We start from the raw sequence: 23,687 nt of genomic DNA, 5'->3' as shown, positions 1-23,687 counted from the left end.
AAAAGGGGGGGGCAATTATTAAAGAAGCTTTGGGAATGCAAGGGTACCACTGTTAGGGGTCCTCTGAATTGCTCCAGTCATTCTGGAAAACAACATGAAACTATCCCCCCACAATGGTCACAAAAACGTGATACCCATTGACTCAGGAATACCATTATTAAGCTAACACTCCAGAGACATCAAAGAAGAGGACAGGAGCACAAGAATTTACAGTAGTTCTTTTTGTAGTAGCAAAGAACTGGAAACAAAACAGGTGCTTATCAATTGGGGCATGGCTAAACAAGTTACTGTACATTAATGAAATAAAAAATTATTATCACAAGAAATGATGAAAAGCATGATTTAAAAGAAATCCAAGAAGATTAATGATGAAGAGTGCCTTGTATCTCTCGTGTAGACTGCGAGTGGACAATGAAACATCTTTTTTTTTAGATATTTTGCTTGACTATATTAATTACAAAGGAGGGCTTCTGTTTGTGCAAAGGCAAAAAGAAGGTAGTTGGGAACGTAGGGGAGTAGTGCTTGTGATACAAAGTAAAAAAAAGAAAAGAACAACAACAAAAGAGCACTAATAAATATTTTAAAGGTACACCTTAGAGAGGAGAGGAAATGTGGGAATGGAAAACAGAGAGCCATAACAATGGTGATACCACTATACTAAATTAGGTGTATATTTTCAAAGTTGTAGAATCGTTTTCTGGACTTATTTATATGTGAAAATGTTCATATTTGTTGGTGACTTTCTATTCAGTAATTGAAAATAAAAAAAAGAAGAAGATGCATTGCGAACATAATATTTTCAAATATTTGATGGATTAAAGTTTTCTTCCTAGCCCCAGAATGAAGACTGGAAGTAGTGGGCAGGATGATTTTTTTCCTGATGTAAAGAACATTTTTCTACTCTAAAGTATAGCTAGAGGCACTGGGTGGCCTTCATTTAGCACTTCCTGTGAGAGGACAGATGAACACTAGTTGGAAGTGATGGATAGATGATTGCCAGGATTCTGTGGTTACAGTATCTTCTGACAAAGCAAAATAACTCTAGTCCTTGAGCCACTCTCACCAAAACAAATCCTAATGTCAGTCTAACATGAAACTAGTGAAATCTCTGTTAAGTGGGGGATTCTGCTTTAGTGTGAACTAAGCTTTGGAGACTTGTGAAACTCAAGGCTATAAGGAAATATGGTCCTTAAAAATTGTTTGTAATCAAAACAGTTTCTAGCAGGTAGCATTATATAGCTATACAGAGATAATTGGTCAGACACGTAAATATCTTGAATTATTGAAGGGGAAGGAAGAATGAAGGGAGAGAAGGAAAGATGAAGGGAGGGAAGGAAGGAAGGAAGGAAGGAAGGAAGGAAGGAAGGAAGGAAGGAAGGAAGGAAGGAAGGAAGGAAGGAAGGAAGGAAGGAAGGAAGGAAGGAAGGAAGGAAGGAAGGAAGGAAGGAAGGAAGGAAGGAAGGAAGGAAGGAAGGAAGGAAGGAAGGAAGGAAGGAAGGAAGGAAGGAAGGAAGGAAGGAAGGAAGGAAGGAAGGAAGACGGGAGGGTGGGAAGGAAGGAAGGAAGGAAGGAAGGAAGGGAGGAAGGAAGGGAGGGAGGGAGGGAGGGAGGGAAAGAAGGAAAGGAAGTAAGGGCTTGAATTTTCCCTATTATTTATAATTTTTTTTCTACCACTTTTTTTAATTTATTTTTTTAATTTGGTGAATTTCAAACATTATTCCTTGGTTACAAAAATCATTTTCTATTCCTCCCTCCCCTCCCTCTACCCTCCCCTCCTGTAGCCTACAAACAATTCGACTGGGTATTACATGTGTCCTGGACCAGAATCCATTTCCATATTGTTCTTATTTGCCCTAGGTTGTTCATTCAGAGTCTGCATCCCCAATCTAATCCCCCTCAACCCATGTAATCAAGCAGTTGTTTTTTTTTCCTTTGGTGTTTTTACTCCCACAGTTTTTCCTCTGAATGTAGATAGTTTTTTTTTCTCCTATATCCCTCCAGGCTGTTCAGGCTCACTGCATTACCAATAAGGGAGAAGTCCATTACATTCAATTGTAACACAGTGTATCAGTCTTTCTACACTGTTCTCCTGGCTCTGCTCCTCTCACTCTACATCACTTCCTGGAGGTTGTTCCAGTTCCCATGGATTCCTCCACTTTATTATTCCTTTGAGCACAATAGTATTCCATCACCAACATATACCACAATTTGTTCAGCCATTCCCCCAATTGAAGGGCATCCCCTCATTTTCCAATTTTTTGCCACCACAAAGAGCGCAGCTATGAATAGTCTTGTACAAGTCTTTTTCCTTATTATCTCTTTGGGGTACAAACCCAGCAGTGCTATGGCTAGATAAAAGGGCAGAGAGTCTTTTATCATCCTTTGGGCATAGTTCCAAATTGCCCTCCAGAATGGTTGGATCAATTAACAACTCTACCAGCAATGCATTAATGGCCTGACTTTGCCACATCCCCTCCAGCATTCATTACTTTCCTCTGCTGTCATGTTATCCAATCTGCTAGGTGTGAGGTGATACCTCAGAATTGTTTTGATTTGCGTCTCTCTGATTATAAGAGATTTAGAGCACTTTTTAATGTTCTTATTAATAGTTTTTATTTCTTTGACTGAAAATTGGCTATTCGTTTCCTTGTCCATTTATCAATTGGAAAATGGCTTGATTTTTTGTACAATTGATTTAGTTCTTTGTAAATTTGAGTAATTAAACCTTTGTCAGAGATTTTTGCTATGAAGATTGTTTCCCAGGTTGTTGTTTCCCTTCTGATTTTGGTTATGTTGGCTTTGTACAAAAACATTTTAATTTGATGTAGTCAAAATTATTTATTTTATATTTCTTGACTCTGTCTTGCTTGGTTTTAAAATTATCCCCTTCCCAAAGGTCTGACATGTATTCATATAATATGTGAAAATTCACATAATGTGAACACGTATCTGTTCACATAATTTACTTATAGTTTCCATAATCAAGCCATTCACCCATTCTGAGTTTATCTTGGTGTAGGGTGTGAGGTGTTGATCCAAATCTAATCTCTCCTACACTGTCTTCCAATTTTCTCAGCAGTTTTTATAAAATAGTGGATTTTTGTCCCAGAAGATGGGATCTTTTGGCTTGTCATATACTGTCTTGCTGAGGTCACTTACCCCGTCTTTTCCACTGATCCTCCTTTCTATCTCTTAGCCAGTACCAAATTGTTTTGATAACCACTGCTTTATAGTATAGTTTGAGATCTGGCACTGCAAGGCCACCTTCCTTTGCATTTTTTTCCATTATTTACCTGGGTATCCTTGATCTTTTGTTCTTCCAAATGAACTTTATTATGGTTTTTTCTAATTCAGTAAAAAAGTTTTTTGGAAGTTCGATGGGTATGACACTAAATAAATAGATAAGTTTGGGTAGGATGGTCATTTTTATTATGGTAGTTTGTCCTATCCATTAGCAATTAATGTTTTTCCAATTGCTCAAATCTAGTTTTAGTTGTGTGGAAAGTGTTTTGTAGTTGCATTCATATAGTTCCTGTGTTTGTCTCAGCAGATAGATTCCTAAGTATTTTCTATTTTCTAGGGTGATTTTTAATGGAATTTCTCTTTCTAGTTCCTGCTGCTGAGATATGTTGGAGATATATAGAAATGCTGATGACTTATGTGGGTTTATTTTGTATCCTGCAAATTTGCTAAAGTTTTTTTGATTAGTTTGATTAGTTTGACTAGCTTTATAGTTGATTCTCTAGGATTCCTTAAGTAAACCATCATATCATCTGCAAAGAGTGACAGCTTGGTCTCTTCTTTGCCAATTTTAATACCTTCAATTTCTTTTTCTTCTCTAATTGCTACTGCTAGTGTTTCTAGTACAATGTTAAATATTATAAAGGTGATAATGGGCATCCTTGTTTCACTCCTGATCTTATTGAGAATGCATCTAGTCCTGTCCTTTCTTTTTTTTTTTTGCTATATCCTTTTAAACCAGGAGTGTACATTTAATCAATCCCCCTAATCCCTTCCCTTAATATGCTTCCCTTTCTGGCCCCTCCATTTTTGTTCCCTTCTTATTTTTTTAGGGTCTGTTAAGTTCCCTCCCCCCTCTCCTTCCTGCCCTTTTTGTACTCCCTCCCTCTGCCCCTCTTAGTTTTCCCTTCTCACTTACCATGTGGGATAAAATAGAATTCAAGATCCCAATGGATCTAGATGCTCTTCCCTCTCAGAACTGATTTCACTGAGAGTAAGTTTTAAGTATTATCTATTAGCACTCTCTTCCTCTTCTTCTTATAAGAGTATTCTTCCCCTCCCCTTCCCATGTGTATATTTGTGTGATAAAGATTATCCTATTTATTTTATTTCTTCAAGTATCTCTTGGTATCATCTTCGATTCCCTCTCAACACTTTTCCTTTTTTTTGCATATCATCTTATAGCCTTTAATACCCCAAACTTTTTGTATGAGTGATTCTTCTAATTGCTATAATAATGAATACAATTTTGAGAGTTACAAATAACATTTTCCCCATATATTAATATATCTATATATATAATTTGATCTAATTGTAGCCCTTAAAGAAGAGAGTTTGAATAAAATAAACATTTTCCCCTTTCCCCTCTATTTATTATTTACCTTTTCATGTTTTTCTTTATCTTTGTGTTTGGGTATCAAACTTTCCACTTAGTTCTGGTCTTTTCTTTACAAATACTTGGAAATCTTTTATTTTGTTGAATGCCCATACTTTCCCCTGGAAGTATATACTCAGTTTTGATGGATAGGTGATTCTTGGTTGAAGACCAAGTTTTCTTGCCTTTCTGAATATCATGTTCCAGGTCTTATAGTCCTTTATTGTAGAAGCTGCCAGGTCTTGTGTGATTCTGATTGGTGCTCCCTGGTATCTGAATTGTCTCCTTTTGGCTTCTTGTAGAATTTTTTCCTTACCTTGAAAGCTCTGGAATTTGGTAATTACGTTCTTAGGAGTTGTCTTTTGGGGATTTAGCATAGAGGGTGTTCTATGAACTCTTTCAATGTCTATTTTTCCCACTTGTTCAAGAACATCAGGGCAATTTTCTTGGATGATTTCTTGTAGTATGATGTCAAGATTTCTGTTTATTTCTGGTTTTTCAGGTAGACCAATGATTCTCAAATTGTCTCTCCTTCCTCTGTTTTCCTGATCTGTCACCTTGTCAGTGAGATATTTTATGTTTTCTTCTATTTTGTCAGTCTTTTGACTTTGCATTATTAATTCTTGCTGTTTTGCAAGATCATTGGTTTCTAGTTACTCAATTCTGGTCCTTAAGGCCCGTTTTTCTGCTTTCACCTTTTGATTTTCAGCTATAATTTTTCAGTTCTCTGCTCTAATTTTTTCATTTTCTTTTTGAACCATTTCCCATTTATCTTCCCAGAAGGCTTCCATCTTTTTGATAAGCTCTAATTTAAATTCTTCTAGAGCTTGTGCACAATTTCCATATCTTTTGGAAGTTTTTGAAGCATTTATTTGGATTTCCTCTTCTCCTATTTCCTCTGTAGTCTGTATTTTTCCTCCATAAAAATTATCCAAGGTCAACCCCTTCTTCTTGTTTTTCTTGGTTTTGGAAAGTTTTTCCTGGGCACTGTTTGCCATTTTTTTTCCTTCCCTTTCCAGTCAGAAGTCTGAGTAAGGAGGGCAGGCTCTCTGTGTATGGAGCTAAGAAGCAAGGCTTTTGCCTGAGGCAAGCTCTCGAATCTCCACAGCTGTGCTACCTTCCTGAGGGGTGCCCAATGTCTGTGTTTCAAGTGTAACTGCTCTTAGGGGTAGGATTGTGGTGGTCTTAGTCAGCTCCCAAGACCTAGAGCTTCCCCTTGCTCGTTCCAGAGTTGCCCCTCACTCACTCATTGATTCTGGTGCATGCTGGCTCTAACTCTGGCTCTGTAGGTGGGGTGGGGGAGGGTATATCAGCTTGAGTTTGGGTGGGTGCTTTTTCACACCCTTGTAGGGTGGAAATGCCCAAGTCCCACATACCTTCAATGCTGCACCCTACTGTAGAATCCCTTCTTTCTTATGAAGATGGTTTTTTGGGGTCTTTTTAGGTTGTCTATATTGGTGGGTCTAAGGAGGGGAAGTGTTCCATGTCTAGACTGCATGGAAGTCCCCTGTTTATAAGTTTTTAAAAGTTTCCTCAAGATAAATGTTCTAAGGGCAGCTGGGACGTCCTGCTATTTCCTCCTCTGGTTCATTTTACAGATGAGGAATTGAGGCAAACAAGATAAAATGAGTTGATCAGGGTCACCCAGTTAGTAAGCGTCTGAAGCCAAATTTGAACTCCAAAAGATGAGGCTTTATGACTCCAGGTATGGCACTCTATTCACTACACCACATAGAGGTCATTCATATAAACATTGGATATTATTATTATTATTATTATTACCCAAAGATTAGTCTGACATTCACTTCATAGATTAGAAAATCTAAGAATCATTGCTCAGAAAGGAGCTGAACTTAAAAAAAAATAATTAGTAATGGTTCAGTCTTCTTTCTTGAGAATTAGGGAAGAAAACATAACTGGAGCCAAATTCTCCATTAAATATTTTTCTATAATCTTCCAAAAGGTCACAAGTTGAAAGTTATCTCTAAATCAAAAATAACAAGGAGTGGATGGAGGTAGAATTTCAATCCAGAAAAGAAAGTTTTGAACAGAAAAGAAAGTGATAAAAAAAGAAAAAATTAGAGAAAAACATTTGGTGAAATGTTAAGGAAAGAAGGATAGAACTCAAAACAAGTTACAGTACTTGTTGAGGAGAATATAGGATGCAAATACAAGCAAAGAATAAAAATATAGGATACTTTGCAATTGGCATCAACAAGCATGCCCGAGCTGAATATCTAAAGCCCATTAATCAAGCCCATGGGTAGATTGCCTACAATATGTCCAAGGGTCAAGTTAGGTTTCTTATTAAATAAATTGAAAAAATGGGGTGAACAGAACATTAATTCCATTTTCAGATGACCTTAAATTGGAAGAGTTTGCCACTGATGTGAAAAAGAAAAGGAAAAAAAAAGGTCAAATCAAATCAAATATTCCTCCAAGGGCTTTTTCCTTGAAATGAAAAATCCTTCCAAGTTTGTTCTCAGAAAGGACAATTTCTCCCAGGACATTTCCCTGGCAGGACAATGTGACCTGTTTTGTTTGACTAATTTCCAAAGGGCAAAATGTAGTTTTTCTTATTGCTCAGATCTTGTCTCTCAAAGAAAAATATTAAATGCATAGGTATTGTAAAAAGTGAAATAGGAAAGAATAAACAAGTGGAAAGATCCCTGAATTTAGAGTCCTGGGAATTGAGTTCAGAATCTAAGTCTACCACTGATAACCTATGTGACCTTGGGAAAATCACTCTGATTTCAGAGGTTTCTTGGGTTTTTAAAATGAGTTATCTGTACTAGATTTCTAAGGTTCCTTCTAGTCCAATAATCCTGTGACTTTGGCCAAGGAAATTACTCCAAAGGATAAAATGAGATAATATTTGTAAAGTGCTAACCAAACCTTAAAGTGCTATAGAAGTCCTAGGGCTTGCTGCTACTGCTATGAGTACCACTACTATTATGATTTTGTTTTGTTTTTTAATTGCTTTTCACTATTATCTGACTCTTTGTGGCCTTTTTGAAGGTTTTCTCAACAAAGAGACTTCAGTTGTTTGCTATTTCCTTTTCCAACTCATTTCACAAATGAGGAAACTGAACGAACAGAGTTAAGTGACTTGCCCAGGGTCACACAGTTAGATCTGTCTGAGGCCAAATTTGAACCCAGGACCTTCCAATTCTGGGCTTGGTTCTCAATCCACTCAACCCCCCAGCTTTCCCCAATACTATTTATTATTAATAAATCAGATATTTTAACTTGGTATCTGTGGAGTTGTTTTAAAAAATTTTCATATGGCATTTTCATATTAGTATATTTATATTATTCATTCAAAGAGATTATTCTACAAAAGTCTCCATGGACTTCAACAGTCATTGCCAAGTTGATGGCACAAAAAGCACAAAAATGGAGAAGACTCCCTACTCCAAACTGATGCAAAAGGATTATAAAGCTGTAAATATGTTTCTATGTCAAGAAGGTACCCGGAGACTTACAAAAATGTAAAAACTTTGTCTGTGAAACCAGAAAACAGACCTACTATTCCATTACATTGCTAAGGTTAAGTTTGTGATGTATTTCCATCCAATTCTTTTGGGAAAACTTTGGTGGAGAAAGAATCATTAAATTTATTTAAAAAAACATTAATCAACTTACTAATTTTTGGAACCAGATCTGTCATTTATTTGGCAGAGAAGTCTTGATGAATACATTTCCTCTATCATTGCTTATCAGGGCTTCCTTGGCAACTTGAGTCTTAATGCCTGGAGTATTGAGATGTTAAGCAACTTGGCCATGGTTATATAGTTACTGTATGTCAATGGTGGGACTTGAATCCAATTCAAGTGGATCCAATGCATGCTCTCTACTTCTTATGAGACTATTTTAATATTACTTACAAAACTGTAATTTTTGTAAAGAATAAGAATAGCTTTAATAATAGCCTTAAAAATTATCTCACTTGAAATGGTAGGAACAGAAGCACAGAAGAACATAGGATCAATCACACAGTTCAGTGGGGATATGATTAGGGCTTTGATGTTAAAAAAGATCGTTCTATTGCAAATATAAATAACATGGAAATGCATTGTGAACAATGATACATATATAACCCAGTGGAACTGCTTATCAGCCCGGGGGGGAGGGGGAGGTGGTGAGGGAAGTTTGGGGGAGGATCATGAATCATGTAACTATGGAAAAATATTCTAAATAAATAAAAAAATAAATCCCATGCAGAAGAAAAAAAAATCTCACTGGACTCTTGGAACAACCCCAGAAATTAGATGTTATTCGTATTTCCATTTTATAGATAAGGACACTGAAGCTGAGAGCAGGTAAGCTATTTGCCAAAGATCACACAGCTAGTGAGGGTCTGACATGATGTTGGAGTTCGGGTCTTCCTTACTCCAAATCCAACGCTTTTACTCATTTTACCTCTATAAACATCAACATCATTTACATTTGCTCTTATTAATACAAAATATTAGATCAATGAGCAGAACACTGTGCAGTCCAGTATCTATTGGGATGATACAAAGATACAAAAGGTTCCTCCCCTCATGGATCTCATAATTTAGCTAGAAGGAGACAGTTATACTGTTCCATAATGTCTATAACAATGCTATAATAATGATAAGGCAAAATATAATTGAATGAGAGCATGAAAGACATATCAATTCCTCTATGAGGTCAGAGGACATAAAGAAGGCTGAATTGAGAAAATGGTAGTTGCTGTGAACTTTGAAAGATGTTATTTAATTTTTCCATTTCAAGGAATTGAGTTACATTAAAAAAAAGTGACTTGCTAATTATAGCTGCTCTTTTCATAATCAAAGAGTTCATACTTTCTAAGGCAAAAGAATGTTCAGTAAAAAACCCTAACAGAGCTTAGTATGTACTACATACTCAATATTTTTTGATCTATTGATTACTGATTAGCAACAGAGAAAACCCAAAAGCAAACTGAGGGGAAAAGTAAAGTTATCTTGCATTTAATTTTCCAGAGGAACTCATCAGAGACAGTTGTAAAGATAAGTGATAAGGGATAGAGAAAAATGCAAGATTGTTTTTAAGAAGAAAGGAGGAGAATTTAGACACAAACCCTGGGAGAAGATTCTGGAAGGAGAAGAGGATCTTGGGAGTTTACTGGGCTTAACAGTCTCTCCTGATCCGGCTTTCCTCTGAGCTGGTAAGGAGGATATTTGCTCTGGCATCCCTTGGGAAAAGACTAATCTTGTGGAAAGATTAGGAATTCCTTAGTTGGAGAACTGCCTTGGAGGAGACCTGCCTTTCCCTGAAGTACAGAGAGCAACCTGTCAGAAACAACTTGGTTAAGGTAAACCCAAGGGTTTTGTCACCTGGGACTTTGGGTTTACCTAGGAAGCCAACCCCAGACTTTGGGAAAAGACTCAGTACATATGTGAGTCCTGCAACCTCAGCCTTTTAAAGACAATCTGTAGTATATTGGTAGTCAGATAGTATTTTTGGGGTCTAGATAAGATCTGGGAGTGAATAAAAAGGGCTTGTGAAGACCAGAAGAGTAAACCCCCTGAGAGGAAGAGTAGATTGGTGAGAGGAGTTATAGTTGTGGAGATTTAGGACTTTATCTACCATTTCCTACCTTCAATAAACTTGTTTTTGTTGTTTGTTTTTTAAATATAATTGCAATGGTTTTATTTCACTGGCCCTGGGAGGTTCCTAGTTGGGGTTTCTTCCTATTTCCAATCCCTCTATGTCCTTTCCATTAAACTATCTCTTTTTGGAGGTAGTTTTCTCCTTCACAGTAATATATCCATATTCGAGACATTAATGTTAATTCCACAGCCCATATATTAGCTAATTTCCAGAATTATTATTCCTAAGAATAATTTGAAAACTAATTATTACAATTTTGTTTACACATTTGTTGTCTATCAGGTATAAAAGCTTTTCATATCCCAGAAGTAAATGAAAATTTGTTTGAATTTCCATAAATATATTGTTTCACAGGAAAGGCTTTACTAATTTTTTTCAACGCTAATGATAGCAATCAAATCGTATCTGGCCTCTTCTTCCAAATTCTTAGTCTTCCAAAGAGAAATTGCAATACAATGATGTCTTACTGAAGCATGAATTTGTTTATTGTGTTTTCCATAGTGCAGATGCTATCTAAAGTTGCAACTTTAGCTTTATCTGGCCCCAGCATTTGAATTCTTATTATTCCTTCTCTTGGCCAAGAAGAAAATAACAAAGAGCAAGTCATGACTTGGGTGTTGAGGAATCACCTCTCCATAGAAAGGTCTTCTATTTAAACTATTTCTTGCTGCCCTGAACCAAGACCTACAGAAGAGAAGGAGTGGCAATTTTTGAGCCCATTTTCTCAGTGGGCACTAGATTGATTGAGAGGACAGATCCTTGACAAGTTCTATGGATGGGAAAAGTGAATAGTTGTTTTTTTTTCCTCTTCTCTTCTCTTGAGGATCAAACATACCCTCCTCTAGATCGTCCATTCAGTACAAGGCTCAGAGCTAGAAGGAAGATGGAAAATGGTGGGTAATACACCAAGTGTTGCTTTCAGGGCCTCTTGGATGCCATCAGCTGCAACTATGACAATTGACACTGGGACTATAGTACAAACACCAGGAAGAATCCAATGCTGAATATGAGCGGAGATGGATGTTGGGGTTTTTTGGTTGTTGTTGTTGTTTTGCCTTTCTTTGTAGCCACAATGCTTAGCACAGTGACTGGCCCACACTAGGGACTTAATAAATACTAATTTAGCATCTGTTTTGAAACTTAAGCATTTGATGAGAAAGTTTGGGTACCATTTACCTCCCTTTTCTTCTCTAGTCCATCCCTTATTTTGACCTGCCTTACAAGTCCTCAACAAATAATTCCACCATTGCAAAAGGGAGCTTTGCAAGATGAATGTACTCAACACTGCATCCTGATAGAAGAGCTTACCAATGAGCTGGGTTATGACTAATAAATCACTTGATAATAATATAAATATAGTCATGATAAAGATTGGGAATTCTCAGGAAAATAGGTACAAAGGCTTTAGAGAAATACATTTTTCTCATATATGATCCTAAGCAAGAATCTTACATTGTATATATATATATATATACATATATATATATGTGTGTGTGTGTGTGTGTGTGTATATACACACACACACACATTAGAGTTGGTCAGAATTAAGGTCAATGAGAGCTTCTTTCTCATTCAATCTTTTTAAGATTAAAGGTTTGTGGGATGAATAATTTTCATGAGCACAGAAACCATAGGATCATAGATTTTGAGCTAAAGTGGCCCAAGAGGTTACAGAGTCCATTCTCCTCATTTTACAGATGAGCAAACTGAGGCCAAGTAAAATTAAGTGGTTTTCCTGGGAACATACAGGGCACCCATTTGTTCTGCAGCACCTCAAGTGTTATCTAGGAAACCAGTGTGCACCTGAGCTGCACCTACTAACACAAGCATAACACATAAATAATGATATGCTCAAGAGGTCCTGGTGACTCCTTCATATCGTGAACCAAATATAAATTCCTGCATGGGTTTTAAAACTGTCTATAATTTGTCTTCAGGCTATATGACACTCCTACACTCTTCCCCATGCATATCAGGAAAATGGGTAAACTTACTGTTTGTTCCTTCTTTGTGATCTCTTGTTTCCTCTCTCCATGCCTTTGCCCAGACTGTTCGCATGCCTGGAATACTTTTTATAATTGCAAGGTTTGTGCTTCACAGGCCCTGGAAGGTTCCTAGTTGTTTTTTCCCCCCCATTTCCAATTCCTCTAGGTCCTTTCCATTAAAGTGTCTCCTTTTGGAGGTAGTTTTCTCTTTCACTAGTAACTACATCATTTAAAACATTCTTTTGAGATTTAATTAATATGAGAATGTGCTTTAAATATACAGAATTAGTTTCCTTTGAAGTTCAGGTCAAGTGCCATCTCCTACTGCAAATCTATCCTGATTCTCTCTTTTGCAAATGCTCTCCTTTCTCTGGAAATAACTTTGCACAGTGATAGAGTGCAGGACCTAGAGACAGGACAACTTGAGTTCAAATCTAGCTTCAGACACTTCTTAGTTCTGTGGCCTTGGAAAAGTCATTTAACCTCTTTCCCTGGTTTTCCTGTAAAATGTATATAATAATAGCATCTGCCTCACAGGTTTCTCGACAATTGAATGAGATAATAACTGTAAAGCATTTCACACAATGTCTGGTATATAGCAGGTGCTATGTAAATGTTCATTCTCTTCCCCACCATCTCTTGCTTTCAGTTTACTACAAAAGTAATGATAATAATCACTGCCATTTATATAGTGGTTTAAGGTTTGCAAAGTATGTTACAAATATTATATGATTTTATCCTCACTCTGCTATTATTATCCCCATTTTATAAATGAGAAGATGAAGGGTCGCAAAGTTAATAAGAGTTTTAAGTTAATAAGAAGCCAGAGCTGAACTCTGATATTCCTGACTTCAAGTGGGCCACACCACCTAGCTGTCTCTAAATGCATGCTATTTTCCTCTAGCATAAATTCCTTGAAAGCAAGAATTTTTCATTTTTGTCTCACATAGTCTTTGTAGACATGAGGCACTTAATAAATGTGTGTTGAATAAGTGAGTAAACAAATGTATATATTCCAAATGAAGTAATTGTTTCTAAATGAATCATGATATAAACCTGAGGAAAACACTTTATAACTATTTTGTGAGCCTTCCTTTTTTTCTTTGTTAATGTCAGAGAGAAAACTTTTGAGGCAGACTGAACAACCTATTTGTACATTTGCTTCAACATTCTAAGTGTCCATAGTTACACTTTCACCAAGGTAAAATCATGACTTCAGAGAGAGTTAGCAAGAGTTGCTATAACTAATCCATCCCCTTGAAAAATCAAAATACAGAATTATAGAATTTCCATGTTAGAAAAGATTTTAGTAGAAACTTTTTCTATGACATATTTGAAAAAGACTCTTCATTATAAGATGCACAAAAATAGCTATTTAATCTTTCCTGGAAGGCCTCCAATGAGCAAGAACCCATTCTCTTCCAAGGCAGCCATATTCACTCAAAGAGAGTTTTTCTTTGTATCAATCCTAATCTTTCTTTCCTTCCTACTACAACCTGTTGTTCCTAATTCAGCCTGGAATCAAGCAGAATGAGTCTAATATTTTGTTCACATAAAACTCCTTCAAACACTTGAAGTCAGCTTTCATGTCCCTCTCCTCCAACTTTGTCATCTTTTCTTCTGAATAAATATCTCAAGACATTTCAATTGATTCTCATATGATAAGAACTTGTGGTCCTTTGTCATTCCTATTTCCTCTACTAAGTTGTTGTTTTTGCTGATTTATCTATATCCTTCTTAAACTAGGGTTACTAGAAATGAACATAGTAATCCTTATGTGGCACAATCAGGGCAAAGGATCATGGGATTGTCACTTTTTTATTCTTAAAGGTGATGCTAACCAATGCCCCTGGGAAGCTCCCTTACTTTATTGATTTTTAGTTCATGCTTCTAACTCATTCTGGGCTTGTGGTCACCTAAAATCCATAGATCTTTTGTTTACAAATTACTTTCTAACTATATCTCCCCCAACCCTGAACTTATGAATGGTATTTTCTTAAACCTAAGAGTAAACTTTTACATTTTTACCCTAACTAGTATTTATTATTAGGTTCAATTCAAAATTATAAATTTGTTTGGAGCCTGACTCTTTCATCCAGTGTGTTAACTATTCTACCCAGTTTTGTATTATCTTCAAATATAAGAATACCATCTGTATCATAAACTGCAGGGAGCTGAGCTTATATTCCTGTAAGACTCCACTAGAAATCTCTTGAATAGCTTTCATAGCATCATCAATGGAGGCTCTTAGAGCTGAGCCATTCGACCAGTTAGAAATCCATTCAGTTGTGGTATCATTTAGTCTCTGTATAATTAGAAAATCTTGAACCCTTGGACTTTATCTCCCAGAATCCTTTTCCCTTCATCCACATAGCATCCTATGGGTCTTGTTTTTAAGTTCGGTAACTCCACCCTTTTCTCTTTTCTTCTCTCATAACTGTGGCTGAGTTAGCTCCCTTTCTACTCTAGCTTTTTATTTTAGCTATTATTAATAAATCTTATTAAAATTACTCAGTGCTATTATATATTATTTTTAAGCCAACACCTCCATATTTTCAATTTTCTACAAAATGAGTAGGAGAGTCTTTAGATAAATATGATATGGAAGCCATCTATAGAGACAAGACAATTGAATCTATTTGAGGACACCAAGAAAGAGGATTCAAAGGACCCAGGACACAGCATTGCAGTATACCTAATTAGGAGGAGGTGAGATATGATAAGATTTGGTAAACCCATTGAAAGCAATGTCACAACAGACCAAAGAGAAGAGCATCTACATAGATGAGAAGTTAATAAACTTTTTAGTGTCATACATACTCTGTAGTGGTCTAGTAAAATCTTTGCTCTGGATTCAGAGTATAAGATAAAATAAAATAATTACAAAGGAAAATGAAGGGGGCAGCCAGGTTGCTCAGTGGATTAAGAGTCAAACCCTGAGATGTGAGGTCCTGGGTTCAAATCTAGCTGCAGACACTTCCTAGCTGTGTTAACCCTTACCACTCTTCTGCCTTGGAACCAATACACAGTACTGATTCTAAGACAGAAAGTGAGGGGTTTTTTTTTTTAAAGGAAAATGAAGGTCAGTGACAACTAAGATGAAAATTCTCCCATCTCAGGTCAAGGACTCACTGAAATCTGTGTGTGAACCTCTGACCTAGGAATAGTGAATGCTTAAGTGTGAAAAGCTACAAAGAAGTCAGGAAGGAGAAAGTCTGAGAAAAAAAAGTCATTGGATATAACAGTTATATCACTAGAAACTTAACTGGTTCAAATCCTGCTTCAGACACTTACTAGCTATGTGACTGAGGCTTAATCTAAGATTACCTTTTCCAGGTCTCAGTTTCCTTATCTGTAACATGGGATTAGGAATAACACCTACCTTTGACTGTTTGAGGATAAAATGATATGATATATTTAAAAACATTGTAAGTTTTAAAGTACATTATAGTACTTTTTATTAAAGTACATTATAAAATGCTAATTCTTGTTACATTATCATCAGATAAATATTTTACTTTTTCATCAATTTGGTAAGCAAATATTAGAAGAAAAAGAACAAATTCCTCATTTAGGTGATCCTCCATGGTAGTCAAAAATCAAGTAGGTCATGGTTCCCCATCAAATAGAAATGAAAATTCCATTCCTGCCCTATTTCAAGGTACCATCTTTCAATTTCAAGCTTAGAATTTAATGCAGTTGAAGGAATGTCATCTCCTCTCCGCAAAACTTCTTTGCTGAGAAACCTATTTTGAAAAACCTCTTGTCTCTTCTCTCATTTAACTTTGTTCTGTCTAGAGTACAAATTGTTAGATTTCAAAGAAATGCCAGCACTCACACAGAGTCAACCATGGCAACAGAGGTCCTTCACAGAGAGGGAGAGGACAGGACTCAAAATTGAGAATGAGCTTGGAAAGGAATGGGTACTCACAATGTTCATGAGGGTAAGGAGGTAGTTCTGGACATGTTCTTTGCCATGGAAGCGGACTACGGAATCATCCACTCCTAAAAGCACCTCAATGTTGTGGTCATCATCTCCCGCGTGCCTTCGTCGCCTCATTGTTTCATTCAGTTGTTGCTCAAAGTAGCCATAACTAGTACTGAGATCATCAAGGCCCTCCCACTCAGGTCCTATTGAAAAAAATCAGTTTATCCATAATTATTTTAATATCTTTTTTGAAAAATTATTTTTTAAAAATTCTACCCTTTCATGGATTCTAAAGCTTCATTCAAAGGTGTTGTAATATATGTTGAAAATATCTACTTTAAGGGTAGTATGGGGGCAGTTGGGTAGCTAAGTGGTTTCAGAGTCAGACCTAGAAGTGGGAGGTCCTGGGTTCAAATATGACCTCAAACACTCCCCTGCTGTGTGACCCTGGGCAAGTCACTTTACCCCCCATTGCCTAGCCCTTACCTCTATTACTCAGTATTGATTCCAAGACGGAAGGTAAGGGTTTTTAAAAAAAAGAGTAGTATGACTTTAGTAAAGTTGCAAGACACAAAATAAATCTATAAATCATCAGCATTTCTATATATTACCAACAAAGTTCAGTAGAAAGAGAAATTCTATTTAAAATAACTCTAGACCATGTATAATACCTGGTAATCAACTTGACAAGACAAACTAGGAACTAGGTGAATATAACTACAAGACACTTTTCACACAAAAAGAATCAGATTTCAATTGGAAAAATATTAATTGCTCATGGGTAGGCCAAGTTAATATATCAAAAAAGAAAATTCTACCTAAATTAATTTACATATTTGGTTCCATATTAATTAAATGAACAAGAATGAACTTTATAGAACTAGAAAAAATGATAACAAAATCCATCTGGTAGAGCAAAAGGTAAAGGATATCAAACGAATTAATGAAAAAAAAATGTAAAGGAAGGTAGTCTGACAGTACCAGATCTCAAACTGAACTATAAAGTAGGAATCATCAAAACAGTCTAAAACTAGCTAGGAAACAGAATGGTGGATCAGCAGAATACGTTAGATACATAATTTACAGAAGTAACTGATTTAGTATTTGATAAACCCAAAGACTAAGAACTCACTATTTACCAAAAATCGCTAGGAAAACTGGAAATATCTCCATACCCTATACCAAGACATGGTCAAAATGGTTATATGATTTAGATAATAACAGTGATGTCATAAATAAATTAGGGGAATACTGAATAGTTTACCTGTCAGATCTTTGGAGAAGGGGAAAATTTATGAACAAACAAGAGACAGAGAACATTATAAGATGTAAAATGTATAATTTTGATTAGATTAAATTTAAAAGCTTTTGTGCAAACAAAACCAATGTAACCAAGATTGGAAGGGAAACCACAAATTGGAAAACATTTTTATAACAAATCTCTCTGATAAAGGTATAATTTCTCATTTCTATTGAGAACTAAGTCAAATTTATAAGAATACAAGCCATTGAGAAATAGTCAAAAGATATGAAAAAGCAATTTTCAGATGAAGAAATCAAAGCTATCCATAATCACGTGAAAAAAAAGTTTCCAATCATTCTTGATTAGAGAAATGAAAATTAAAACAACTCTGAGATACTACCTCATACCTATCAGATTGTCCAATATGACAGAAAAGGAAAGTGAATAATGTTGCATAGGATATGACAAAATTGGGACACTAATGCATTGTTGGTGGAGTCATGAACTGATTCAACCATTCTAGAGGGCAATTTGGAACAGTGCTCAAAGGACCATAAAATTGAGTATACTTTTTAATCCTGTAATAACACTACTGAGTCTGTATTACAACGTGGTTATAAAAAATGGAAAAGGACCTACACGTGCAAAAAATATTTATAGCAATTCTTTTTATGGTAGCAAAGAATTGGAAATTGAGGGGATATCCATCAATTAGGAAATGGCTGAATAAATTGTGGTAAATATTGATGGTAGCATACTATTGTGCAACAAGAAATGAAGAGCAAGATGATTTCAGAAAAACATTGGAAAGATCTACACAAATTTATGCAGAGGAAACTAAGCAGAACCAGAGAACATTGTACATAGCAATATTGTATAATGATCAACTTGAAAGATTTGACTACTTTCAGCAATACAATGATCTGGGACAACTCTGAAAGACTTATGATGAGGAATGCTATCCACTTCCAGAGAAAGAATTTTTGGAGTAGAATACACATCAAAAAATAATATCTTTCACATCAATTTATTTAAATTTTATTTTGGGGTTTGGTTTTGTAAGAGAGTGCTCTTACAATGACCAATATGGAAGTGTGTTTTGAATGATAATACTTGTACAGTGCATATTAAATTGATTAATTACTCTGAGAGGGGAAGGGAGGGAAAGAGATGGATTAATCCTATAATTTGGGAAAACACATTTTGAAAATTATTATAACATATAATTGGGAAAATAAAATCTTTGAAAGAAAAGAAGTAAAAAAGGATAGTATGAAAATGTGGGTGGCTGGTAATGATTTGAAAAAAATCATAAAATTACTATATCAATCTTCTTCATTAATGATTAAATATGTAGCAATATTTCATGTACTCTATTCCATTATATATGTCCATAATTTCTATTTCCTAAACTGAAATAATTTCTACCAAAGAACTACTTGAAAAGAAAGGAAAATGAGGGATGCTGGTTCATCAGAGCAATGAAATATAACAATAAAAATCTTTAAATAGTGTTTTAAGGTTTATGATTTTCTTTAAAAAATAGTTATCTGAGACCAATTGTGCTAGGGCACACCTGAAATCTCTGCTACCAAGTAGGTTGAATCTGGTAGGTCTCCTGAGCTCAGAAATTGTTAGCTGTAGTAGGCTAAGTCAAACAGGTTATACTATATGGTGAACCTTTGGAAACAGGTAGCTACCAGGTCACCTAAAAGAGGTTGAACTAGTCAAGGTCTTAGGCTGAGCAGCTAGAAGTTCTCTTGCTTCTCAGAGTGGGATTGGGTGCATACATTTTCTCTCTACTTCCTGCCCAAAAGAAATAGGGAGACCCAGACTTTATATACTTGCATTTCTATACTTTTTATATTATATTTTATATATATATGATATATATTGTATTATATTTATATATATTTATATACTATGCATTTATAGAAAGATCCCTATCGATACAATAATTTAATGTTATATTATATAATATTGATTATCATATTTAATATTATCATATTATATCATACTTGCATATAAATATATAATATGTAATAGATAAAGATAAATGAAAATTTAAATATATAGTTTTAATACTTAAGTGGGTGGGGGATTGTGTAATAGTCTACTTAGTATAGTATCAGATATATGGCAGACCTTTTAATAAAAAGCTTATTGATCAATTGCAGTTTGTCTTGAAACTTAAACTGTGTTTATCCACATATGAAATATTTTACCATGGGAATATTTTAAACTGCCTTGACTTCCTAAAGCTAGTCCATATAAAATACATTCTGACTCATTCCTTAAATGAGCCACTGACTGGATGGCACTTGAATCAATGTCTACTGACACTAATAAATGGGCATTTTCCCTTGCACCTTTGGGGTTTTAGTAATGTTGAGGAAAATATGTTTTTAAAATTGTTCCTTGGCCAAAATGAATGCAGACCTCCCAACCAACTACACAGGGTTTGAAGTGGCAGAATTTCAAATCCCACTCAAACCTTCCTGAGCACTGAAAAATATATGGAAACTCCCATTCCAAAAATAGTTATGAGACCTGAATATGACCACTCAGATTTGAAAGCTGCATCATAATTCATCTTGACCTGACCTCACCTGTTAGTTTAAGGAATCACAGTGGTTTGACAATACACAAATGATGTCCACCAGCAGCCATTCCAAATGGCAAAAGATTATGCCTACAAATAATTTTACATTTGACCTCAAGTCTTTGCAGGCTTCAGAAGGTGACATGAGGTTGTAGCTCCCATACAAGTGGGAAATTCATACATGAGATTCCAGTTCTAAAAATAGCCCTGCCTGGAAGAGGCACCATCTAAGACATCCAAAGGAAATATACTGGTAATTTCATCATAGGACTGTTCCTGCATGAATGGAGTAGGATGAATGATGGCTTCAGAAAGATGGCACTTTCTCTTCAGTTTAATTTCAGTTAGCTTTTCCATTTCTTCTTAAACAATTAGTATTCTGATTGAGAAGAGAGTAAAATCTCCTTTCTGTGAATGAAGAATTCCTTTTCTGTGAATAAGACAGCTTAGGAAATGAGAAGGAAAATTTTTCTTCCAAGTATTGCCTTTCCTCCACCTAGGCTCTTGAAGTACATATTTTCCTCATACCATACAATTTTCCTTTTATATGACTCCTAATGTGAAGTGTCAAACATTTTGGAGAAAAATGGTATTCTAGTTTCCAGCCCTTTGCCCATATTTACATTGCTATTTATAGCAGGCAAACTTGACACATCATGAAATAATTTTAGTCATAATTGGCTTCTTTCAGTACAATCTACTCATTTCACTGCAGTTTGTTGGCCTCAAAGCTGGAAGGAATCTCAATGATAATCTTGTCCAACCAATTCATTTTAATGAGGAGAAAACAGACTAGAAATATGAAAGGACTTGCCAAGGTAACACAAGCCCTATGAAGAAAATATAGTCGTTGCAAGGCTTGGTCCATTGATTCCAAATTAGTTTTTTTTTTCTACCAGCAAGGCACCTGGTAGTATAGTGGATAGAAAGCAAGACTTGAATCAGGAAGACCTGAGTGCAAAATTTGTCTTAGAATTTTATTATCCGGATGGTGGCATAGAGGCAGAGAAAGGTCAGACCTCTGAAAACCCTTCCTTACCAATTACAAAGTGCTCCCAGGGGACTGAAAATCAAACCTAACAACAAGGCAGAGCCAAGGACCATCCTGCTGGACTCAATTTAAAAGGTACACCCCCAAAAGCAAGAATTCAAGAATACTCAGGTTTAAGGGGAAGGGAGAAGAAAGGTCCCAGCCCCTCCTCCCCCACCTAGAGTGCTAAGCCTCCAGTGGCAGGTGGAACCTCTGGGCGGGCAAAGGTGCTGATGTGGAGGGAGTACCTTGCAGGCAGGGCTGTGCCAGACTCAAGGCCTTGAACAAAGGTGCTGGGGAAGGAGTTGGAGAGGGAGTGCAGAGCGGGCAGCCTGGTTGCAGAAGCAAAGACCCTCCATATTGCCCCCCCACTTCCAGGAGGTTTTGGTCTCAGGGCACATCCAGGCCAACCCAGCAGGACTTAATCCCATCAACAGTTTTCAGAGGGCAGAGAAGCTCAAGCTCCAATACCCCTCCCCCACAGATGGCACTGAGAGGTTTGCTAACAAAATTCCAAGAGGGAAGATTGACAGAAAAGCCCAAACCTACAGATCCAACACATAAAGAGAGGAGCAAGAGTGCAGGCAACTACAGGGGGAAAAGAAGGAGTAAATATGACCAAACAACAGAAAAAGATAAAAGAAATTACAATCAACAGCTTCTATAATGAAAAAAGAGGAAATGAAATAGAGCAGGAGGAAACACCAAGCAATAAAACAGAAATACCAGCAAATTTGACACAGGCTTTGGAAGAACTCAAAATAAAATTCAAAACAAAATTAAGAGAGGCTAAAGACAATTGGGAAAAGAACTTAAAAACTAAGAAAAGTCATCTGGAAAAGAGGCACTTGAACTAAAAAAGAAAACAGTGTCCTGAAAGCCAAAATCAACCAACTGGAAAATGAGGCAAAGGAGATGAAAGATGAGGCAAAGAAGATGAAAGATGAGGCAAAGAAGATGAAAGATGAGGTAAAGAGGATGAAAGATGACCTCCAAAGAAAATCAGACCAGAAGGGGAAGAATGACCAAAAATACAGGGATGAAATCCAGACTTTAAGTACCAGAATACAACAACTAGAATCAAGTGACTTCACAAGGCAGCAGGACACTATAATACTAAATTTAATGAATGAAAAAATTGAGGAAAATATGAAGCATCTCATTCACAAAAGAGAAGATTTAGAAAATTGTTCCAAGAGAGACAACTTAAGAATCATTGGCCTACAAGAAGACCATGACAAAAGTAAAAGCCTGAACATAATACTACAGGAAAATATCCAAGAAAACTGCCCTGATATTCTAGAACAAGAGGGAAAAGTGGAGATTGAAAGAATCCACAGATCACCTCATGTACTTAATCCCCAACTGATAACACCCAGAAATTTTATAGCCAAATTCAAGAACTATCAGACCAAGGAAAAATAGTATAAGCTGCTAAGAAGAAGTCATTCAGATACCATGGAACCACAGGGAGGATAACTCAGGATCTGGCTGCATCTACACTGAAGGACTGAAAGGCATAGAATATGATATTCTGGAAAGCAAGGGAACTAGGTCTACAACCAAGAATCAACTACCCAGCAAAACTGATTATATTCTTACAGACTATATTCTTACAACAAAATAGAAGAATTACAAGAATTTGTAAAGAAAAGACCAGACCTGGACAGAAAATTTGATGTCCAAGCACAGAGCTCAAGAAAATCATCAAAAGGTAATTAAAAAAGAGGGGGGAAAGAAAAACAAAACAACACAAAACAAAAAAAAAAGGAACTTTTTATTCAGACACAATAAGTTAAAATGATATGTATCCCTATAAGAAAAGAGGTCATTGGTAACTCTTAAAAACTGTTGCTATCACCTGGGCTTGAAGAATTACACTTAGAGGGAAAAGTGACAAAATGTATAAGATGAAATAACAACACATAATTATGTATATAGATATAGATATATGCATAAATACATATATATGTACATATATATACAACTAGAGCTAAAAAAAAGAGGTTAATAATAAAAGAAATGGGAAAAGAAACTGAAGGAGGTAAATGTATATGTCTCAAAAAAGTACATGGCGGGAGGGGGGAGAACAGCAATACACTGGAAGAGTAAAGAGGTTGGAGAAAGGAAATACTCGACTCGTATGTGCATTGAAATTGACCCAATGAGGGAAGAACAATCAAATCCATTAGGGCAGAGAATTGATTTGTGCTCTATAGGGAAGTAGAAGGGTAACAAATGGACTGGTAGGGAGGGAAGCAATACAATGGAGGGTTAGTGTGGGGGGTAGTTTAAACGACTGTAAAGAAAGTAGGGGGGGAATAAGAAGGGAGGGGGTAGAAAGGGAAGTAAAATAAGGGTGGTAATTAGGGGAACTGATTAAAAAACAAAACATTGATGTGAAGGAAATAGTGAAAGAAGAAAAGGGAGGACTAGGAGTAGAAATCAAAATGCTGGGAAATACACAGCAGGTAATCATAACTCTGAATGTGAATGGAATGAACTCACCCATAAAATGCAAGAGAATAGCAGAGTGGATTAGAATCCAAAACCCTACCATATGCTGTCTACAAGAAACACACACCAAGAAGGTTGATACACATAGGATCAAAGTAAGAAGATGGACCCATATCTATTGGGCATCAACTGATAAAAAGAAGGC

General features: G+C 36.0%; 1 protein-coding gene across 1 annotated transcript in view; it reads right to left on the bottom strand.

Moving 5' to 3' along the window:
• The window catches only part of ADAMTS3 (ADAM metallopeptidase with thrombospondin type 1 motif 3), a 289,879-nt gene that overhangs the window by 56,234 nt on the left and 209,958 nt on the right, over window positions 1-23,687 (bottom strand). Inside the window, exon 5 of the mRNA XM_001374936.4 lies at window positions 16,154-16,353. Coding sequence (XP_001374973.1) covers window positions 16,154-16,353 — 200 coding nt within the window. The remainder of the gene's footprint in view (window positions 1-16,153; window positions 16,354-23,687) is intronic.

Source organism: Monodelphis domestica, chromosome 6 (assembly GCF_027887165.1).
Source record: "Monodelphis domestica isolate mMonDom1 chromosome 6, mMonDom1.pri, whole genome shotgun sequence".
Classification (NCBI taxonomy): domain Eukaryota; kingdom Metazoa; phylum Chordata; class Mammalia; order Didelphimorphia; family Didelphidae; genus Monodelphis; species Monodelphis domestica.
This window is presented reverse-complemented; position numbering and strand designations above follow the sequence as displayed.